Raw genomic sequence first — 8,427 nt, forward strand, 5'->3', positions numbered from 1 at the left:
AAGTTAGTATAAATATACGTTTTCTACCTTGGAAGAGGAGATAATATAAATTAGGAAATTCGATCATTGCAATACAATAGTCTCTAACCCAGCAATTAGTTTAATTTCATTGTAGAAGTTAATTGGCGAAATCTAAGTCCTGGAACTGTTTCTCATATTTGATTCTTACCCATTAGTGTTAGAATTAATAGTAGTTTATATTAATTTAGCTTAGTTATTTTCACTACCCACGTCACCCGGATTGTCTAAATAATATTAGATTTTCTTAATTTGGTAGTTGACTATAGACCTCCTTGTGGGAAACGATATCTTGCTTACCTTATATTTACTTTAATTGACCCGTACACTTGCGGTATTTTAAGGTACATTTAGGACCGACCAAGTTTTTGGCGCCGTTGCCGGGGAGGCAATAGTTCAATATCATACTAGAGGGAATTTTAATATTAGTTTAGACATTATTATAGTAGTTTCCTGTTTTAGTGCGGTGTTTTAGTGGTATGCTAGTTTATAGTAGCAGTACTAGTTTAGGTAATTGTGATTGACGTATTTAGTGGTCTGCTATTCAATTGTAGTTTCTTAACTTTTGTTTTGTTTGCTGTAGTTTTAGAATTATTATTATTGTTTTCGTGTGAGTAAGTATGTGGTCTTGTCTTCTGATTTAATTTTATAGTTTATTATAGTAGTTTATTTTTTGTAGCGGTTTTAAGAATTAGTAGTCTAGTTATTTTGAATTGTTACCTTTATAGTGTATGCCCCGTACTAATCGTGCTTTGGTTTCTTTTGATCCTGAGATTGAAAAAACAGCGCGTGCACTAAGGAAACAGAAGAGGTTGGAGCAAATACAAAAGCTGCCAGATTTTGATTTGGAGTACATCTTCTCTGAAGAATCTGACAATAAACCTTAGAGATGGGGGATAACAACAACGAAAAGCCACTACGTGACTACGCAATGCCGAATGCTAGTGGAGCCCTTCAAGTATTGTAAGACCTACTATTTCTGCTAATAATTTTGAGCTTCGCCCCGCCTTAATTCAAATAATTCAACAAGACCAATTTAGTGGCCTAGATAATGAAGACCCTAATGAGCATATAACCACTTTTCTTGAAAAATGCGATACCATTAAGTTAAATGGAGTGACTGACGATGTTATTCGACTTGGTTTGTTTCCGTTTTCACTTAAAGATAAAGCTAAAATGTGGTTAAAATCTAATCCACCTAATTCATTTACAACATGGGCTAATATTATCTCAAGCTTTTCTTAGTAAATATTTTCCTCCGGGAAAAACTGCTAAGTTCGAAATAATATAACTAGTTTTGCTCAATATGATGGGGAGTCTTTATATGAAGCATGGGAAAGGTTTAAAGATTTACAACGTAAATGTCCTCATCATGGTGTTCCTGATTGGTTACTAGTGCAAACTTTTTATAATGGTCTGAATGAATCTGTTAGAATCACTATAGATGCTGCTGCAGGAGGTGCAATAATGGGTAAAACTACTGAAGTAGCGAATAGGTTACTTGAAGAAATGGCTTCTAATAATTATCATTGGTCTAATAATAAGGGTAAACCAAAGAATGATGCTGGTATGTATGAAGTAGAAGGAATTAACATGTTAAATGCAAAAGTTGACAACTTAGTTAATTTGTTTACTAAAATGAGTAATGTGAATTCTGTGTCTACTACTATGCCATGTAATTTGTGTGGAGGTGCTCATTTGACCAATGAATGCATTAATGTGGAACAAGCTCAATTTGTTTCTAATTTTAACAGGCCACCTAATAATGATCCATACTCCAATACTTTTAATCCTGGATGGAGAAACCATCCTAATTTCTCTTGGAGGAATCAAGGACAACAAAATGCTAATGTTAACTCACAAATTCCACCTGGTTTCCATCAAAAACAACCCCAACAAGAAATTAGACCATCTTGGGAACTAGCTATTGAAAAATTAGCTAATGCTACTTCTGAAAGAATTGAAAAGTTGGAAACTAAAGTTGATCAGATTGCTATTTCTAATAGAAATGTAGAACTTCAACTTGGACAGTTAGTTAATGCCATCAATTCTAGAAGTCAAGGAGCTTTGCCTAGTAAACACTGAAGTTAATCCTAACAACACTGCAACGCTGTCACTCTTAGAAATGGTAAGGAGTTAAGTATCATAAAAAGTACGATTAAAGAAAATGAGGTCGCCAATGAAAGTGAAAAAGAGAAGGAGAATTATGAAGCTGAAAAAGAACCTGAATCGACACCTCTTCCCCCATTGAGACCTTATGTTCCCCCTATTCCTTTTCCACAAAGACTTAAACAAACTAAATTAGATAGTGAATTTGAGAAATTCTTGAAAATGTTTAAGCAATTACATATTAACATTCCTTTTATTGATGCCTTAATGCAAATTCCTTCTTATTCTAAGTTTCTTAAGGAAATTATGTCTAAAAAGAAGAAGTTGGAAAAATATGAAACCATTGCTTTGAGTGAGGAATGTAGTGCTGTGATTCAGAAAAAGCTTCCCCTAAACTGAAAGACCCAGGAAGTTTTTCTATTCCTTGCACTATAGGTGATATTAAGTTTTCTAAAGCCTTGTGTGATTTAGGTGCAAGTGTCTCTCTTATGCCTTTATCTATTTGCAAGAAGTTAGGATTGCACAATATAAAATCTACCACTGTCTCTTTGCAACTTGCTGATAGATCTATCAAATATCCAATAGGAATACTAGAAAATGTGCTAATTAAAGTTGATAAATTTATTATTCCTGTTGATTTTATTATTCTTGATATGGATGAGGATGTGGAGGTACCTATTATTTTAGGTAGACCTTTTTTGGCTACTGCTGGAGCTATTATAGATGTTAAGAATGGTATTTTAACGTTTGAAATTGGTGAAGAGAAAGTTCACTTCAATATATTCAGTTCTTCTAAAAGCAATTCACAACGTGATCTTGTTTGTCAAGTTGAGATAATTGAAGACATGACTAAGAACAAACATGTAACTAATGCTACTAATGATCTACTTGAAGTGTGTTTGAGTAAAACAGGTACTCCTCCTAAGCTTAAGAAAGCAAAGGTAAGAAAAGTTTTTCCTCCAATCAAGGAATGTTTTTTATGGAGGAAAAAGGGTGAATTCAAAACAAAAGGTAAGTCTCCCTTGACAACTAAGACGACTACTAAAGGAGTGACTAACTCCTCGATTGATCCTGGTTAAACGGAATTTGATGGAAGTCAAGCTATAGACTCTAAACAAGCGCTACTTGGGAGGCAACCCAAGCACTTTTAATTGATTATTTTTTTAGTTCTTTTTATGCTTGTTCTTTTTGTTTTTCTTTTGCAGATACCAAAGACTATAATGAAGATAAGTCTCTTATGCATGTTACCTGCTACTGCAGCCCTGCTGTGCTACATGCTGCTGTAACCTGCTACTGCTCTATTACCTGCTACTTCCTTCTACTGTGTGCTGTTGTGTGCTACTGCTACAAGCTACTGTATCACCATTATCACAAGAGTAGCTAGCTCGCTGCCACTCTCTTACTGCATAGCACTTGAGACGTCGTCTTGCCCCCAGGTTGTTTCTTTCTAAGTCTTTTATAGTGCCACATTGCTTCATATAATCTGAGTTTATCGAAACATTGAGGACAATGTTTGTAATAAGTGTGGGGGAGAGGCTTAAGCCTTAGATTGCTGGATTGATGTATTATTGTGATGCTGGAATTATTGTGTGAAGAAACAGGTTTAGAAAATGAAAAAAAAATCTAATTGGATATGCCATATTTTAGGGGAGGTGCTGTCAAAATTTATGCAGAAATTTTAATTTTCATGTCTGATATTGATTTGAAGGCAAATTCCATTAGCTTAATTTGACTGAAAAGAAAAAAAAAATTCAGTTTTTAAAATTGAAAAAAAAAAAAAAAAAAAAAGTTTTTCTAGTTTTGTTGCAAGCTAATGGGTTTTTAATTTCGACTGATTCGGAGAATGGCATAGCATAATTGTTCAAGTGTTTGGCAAGTGGTAAGAATGGTTATTTAAGATTTGATTGTGATTTACTTGGTGGACATCTATAACCATTGTAAGATCCTTTTGAGCCTTTTAGTAGACTAAAACATCTGTATTAGTCTCTATTTTTTTTTGAGAGTGTGTGTTAGTTCCTGGTGAAATATAAACTCTTGGATTTGCATTGGTTTCTTCGAGACTACATTGAAACATGAGCATATATTAAAATGATAAAGGCATTTGTTTTTGTTGAACCACATTTAGCCTAAGCCACCTACATTATCATATCTCTTTCTAAAGCCCCTCTGAGCCTTAAGCCTATTTCTTTTGTTTAAACCGCATTACAAGCTTATTTCCTAAACACATAACTTTTACCTGATCTTTGAGCTAGTGGAATATATGACACGATTATGATGAAGTTGTACGTCATACTTCTATGTGTAGGTGATTATATTAGTTTCCAACTATAATTTTTCTCAAAAGAAAATATCAAAATGAAATGAAAAATATGAAGGAAGAAAAGAAATGACAAAATATGAAAAGAAGAAGAAAAAGAAAGCAGAGCTTGATATTGAGAATAAAAATGAGTTCGGAGAAGTTTATTATTAGATATATATGACTAACATTTGAGTAGTTGGAGTTTTGACTGTGACCATTACAATTGGCCTTCTTAGAGATTGTGTACTCCACTAGTCTTAAAGATTTTGAGCACCAAATACTAAATACTTCATACCTTTACCCAAGCCTTACCTTACAACCTTACTAAAGTCCTTTTGATTTTTGTATGCTCTATGTCTTCTCAGTGGTGGAGAATTGAAAGATATGCAAATTTAAAGACGACATATTTCGTTTCGAGTCGACTTTATAGAATTTGAGTGATACTTATTATGACCCCAAACACATGAGTGTTATAATATTTTATTTTTATTTGCACAACTAAAGTGAGGGTTCACCAAGTTAATTGCTCAATTACTCAATTCTTGAATATGGTTGTGGTAAGACTGAATGGAAACACTAATACATGAAGTACTATGCTTTTTGAAGAGTTGGTTGGTCTTTGGCTCATTCCTTGTGACGTTTAAATAATATTTTCGAACTAAAATTATTTCGATAAATCATATTTTTGGTGTTTGTGAAAACTTTCAGTTGAGTTATGGCTACTCATAATAGGATTCGCCTGAAAAGTCAGTCAGTTGGAAATTAAAAATTTATATTGACAGATATATGCCTCTATTATATAGTCCTAGTTTGCTCGAGGACTAGCAAACCTTAAGTGTGGGGGAGTTGATAAGTCTCTATTTTATATATGATTTCTGCCTGTTATATAGCATTTTAGTATAAGTTTTGAGACTTATAATATGTTTTCTTCTCGTATTTTAATATTTTAACAGTTAAGTTACTTGAGTTACAAAGTTGATTTAAAATATGAAAAATACGCTTAAGAAATTACCTGCTTGATTCCAGTATTACTTATACATGCTAAATGCGTTTATTTAATATTTATAATATTGGTATGTATTTACTATACAAATACTTTGTTTTAAGAGCCATCTATTTATAATCTTATTAGTTTGCTTTGTAGGAAAAGAAAAAAAAAAAGAAAAGAAAGTCTTATCTAGTCTCACGTGAAGTCAAGTAAAAGGAGAAAAAGAAAATGGGCCAAAACCCATTATTGAAACAAAAAAAGCACGCACGAAGAAGCAAGCAACGAAAAGAAACCTAAGACTAAAAGGGGGCTGCATATATACACAGCAGGTAGAGTGACGGCAGACGACGAAGGAAGAACTGAACCGCGGAGACGCGACGCGGTGGCCATTGACGGAAGTCAAAAGTCTATCTAAACTGGAGTTTATTTCTCTTCTCTCTTAGTTAGTTTATGTTTAATTATTATGTTTAATTTCAGATTTTTAGTTTCAATTGGTTTGTTTGATTTAGTTTTTATGTCTAGCTAAATTTCTATGTTCTAGGGCTAGATGTAGTCTTTTAATTTTCTATCAATGAATTGAATTATTGTTTGGGTTTATCTATTTCAATTGCAATTTGATAATTTTGGTTTGATTTCGTATAATTGATTTGGCCAGTTGATTATATGTTTAAGGTATTGGATTAGTAGCGGGAGTGAACTTTCAATATTAGTTCGTGGAATTATCAAACGTCAAGTAGTATAATTTTAGGAATAGTTATACACTTGGGGTGATCGTTTACATGAATTTCTTGTTCGTAATGAGTTTATGGTAATGTTTACGACCACGGAAGTAGGCGTAAAGTTAGTATAAATATACGTTTTCTACCTTGGAAGAGGAGATAATATAAATTAGGAAATTCGATCATTGCAATACAATAGTCTCTAACCCAGCAATTAGTTTAATTTCATTGTAGAAGTTAATTGGCGAAATCTAAGTCCTGGAACTGTTTCTCATATTTGATTCTTACCCATTAGTGTTAGAATTAATAGTAGTTTATATTAATTTAGCTTAGTTATTTTCACTACCCACGTCACCCGGATTGTCTAAATAATATTAGATTTTCTTAATTTGGTAGTTGACTATAGACCTCCTTGTGGGAAACGATATCTTGCTTACCTTATATTTACTTTAATTGACCCGTACACTTGCGGTATTTTAAGGTACATTTAGGACCGACCAGAGTGCGTTGTTTTCGAGTTGTTAAAGATGTTGTCCATGATCGGTTATGGCCATCGACAAGTGTTTGTCAGTTGAATCAAGTTTGGTGGTTCAAAGTTGTGATAGTAGAATATGCCGGTTTTTGAGAATATGTGCTGAGGGACAAGGTGACTCAAGAAGTTTGTGTGCATGGATGAGGCGATGATAGTTTTTCATGGTTGGGACGTATGTTTTCCGGTTTTGCAAACCAGTGGTGTGCTCAAGAGTTAACTTGTTTGACTATCTTTTTTGCTTGGCATTGATCTTAATGGTCCTTGCCTTGAAATTGATCTATAGGTGGCACCTTAATTTCATCTGGGGGTTGTCAGCAAGCCCATTACTCTGCATTTCTCCTACCTCATGGAGAATCCATAATTACTCTCAAGCGAGAGTATGAAATCACAATGGAACGTGACTTTTCACGGAATCATGAGCTCAGAATCCCAAGTGATAGCAGATCGCTGGGATTGCTCATGCAGCGAGACACAACGCTTGCCGTTGGTTGTTTGTTGTTCGGATCGTGAACACCATCGTCTTCTCCTCTCACTTCCATCAACCATTCGAGGTTTGATTCCACCATTACAAGCACTCACCATCGACAACCCCCTTTCCTACGCGACGTTTTATTAGTTGTATTTATTTTGGTTTTAGCTGGAATGTACGAGCTCATAAAGCTCATTTAGGTTCGTTTGTTTGGTTTTGGTTTGGATGCATTAGCATTAGGTTGTACTTACGCTTTTATTAATGTTTGATTTCTCGTTGTAAAAAAAAAAAAATCAGTTTTGATGGTTCACTATTGAAAGAACCTAAAGTTTGGTGAAATTTGCTTATAGTAGTAGTTTTTGATTCTTGTATACAATGTGCTTGCCAACTCTTATTAATTGTTTCTTCTACCATAACTCTATAAGCATATAATTTCACCGGATATAAAGACAACTTTGTATCCATATGTGTTATTTATCACTTCACGTGATACATTCCCGATCTTCAAACTTCTAAATCATCTACAATAACGTAATTATCTAAACTTGTTGATGTGACGAGCTTATTAACTATAATTTGACACATCCAATGACATTTACCAATCCGGTGGATAAATAAAAGAGACTTTCCTATTGAAAGGGGGGGGGGGGAACAAAATATCATTATTTTTTGTAATTCTGGCTAGGGATAAGCAAGATCGGTACGAAATCAAATTCTTAAGAAGCCTATATAGTTAAACAGTTCCTAAAAGTTTATAATCGGAGTTGCCAAGTACTAATGTCGGTTATGGGAAACCTAACCAATTTGGTAATTCGTAATGAATAATATATTAATGATTATTCTACAATTTATGTCTTTTTTTAAGGAACAAAAACCAACTAAAATCTTACTTTAAGCCATGAGAAGTCTGATGCAATAAGAGCATCTTGTAAGAATGTAAATTTCTAAATGTTTTTTACATAACATTTATAATAATTTCAAAGTAGGTTGCACCTATCCAAGTAACCAACCGATTTTAATTCGAAAAAGTTTAAACCATAAACTGTTTTCTAATAGAAACATTCCATTTGAAGCGACCAAATGTATCATTTGAGTGTATTGGTATCCGATACACACGAGATACATCACTTACATAATTGCAGAAAATTAAACATCATCTAAACTAGATGAAGCAAAACAAAATTATATTTATTTCATATTTAGACCCATAAAACAAGAAAGATTAAGCTTAATTCAAAACAAAATTAAAAAAAAACCTCAAGCAGGGGGACAACTTGGGAGACCACATTTACC

At 33.5% G+C, this 8,427-nt stretch overlaps 1 protein-coding gene and 1 non-coding gene across 2 annotated transcripts; one reads left to right on the plus strand and one right to left on the minus strand.

Annotated features, from left to right (window-relative positions):
- The first annotated feature begins 907 nt into the window (after window positions 1-907).
- LOC104886473 (uncharacterized) lies at window positions 908-3,511 on the plus strand. Its single transcript, XM_057394815.1, has 5 exons — window positions 908-981; window positions 1,452-2,048; window positions 2,142-2,488; window positions 2,599-3,138; window positions 3,333-3,511. The coding sequence occupies exons 1-5, from the start codon at window positions 908-910 to the stop codon at window positions 3,509-3,511; spliced, it is 1,737 nt and encodes a 578-aa protein (XP_057250798.1).
- Window positions 1,292-1,397, minus strand: LOC125498126 (small nucleolar RNA R71). The gene has a single exon (XR_007274892.2). It is a non-coding gene; the product is annotated as a small nucleolar RNA R71 (small nucleolar RNA).
- Window positions 3,512-8,427: the final 4,916 nt, after the last annotated feature.

Source organism: Beta vulgaris, chromosome 5, assembly GCF_026745355.1.
Source record: "Beta vulgaris subsp. vulgaris cultivar EL10 chromosome 5, EL10.2, whole genome shotgun sequence".
Lineage (NCBI taxonomy): Eukaryota > Viridiplantae > Streptophyta > Magnoliopsida > Caryophyllales > Amaranthaceae > Beta > Beta vulgaris.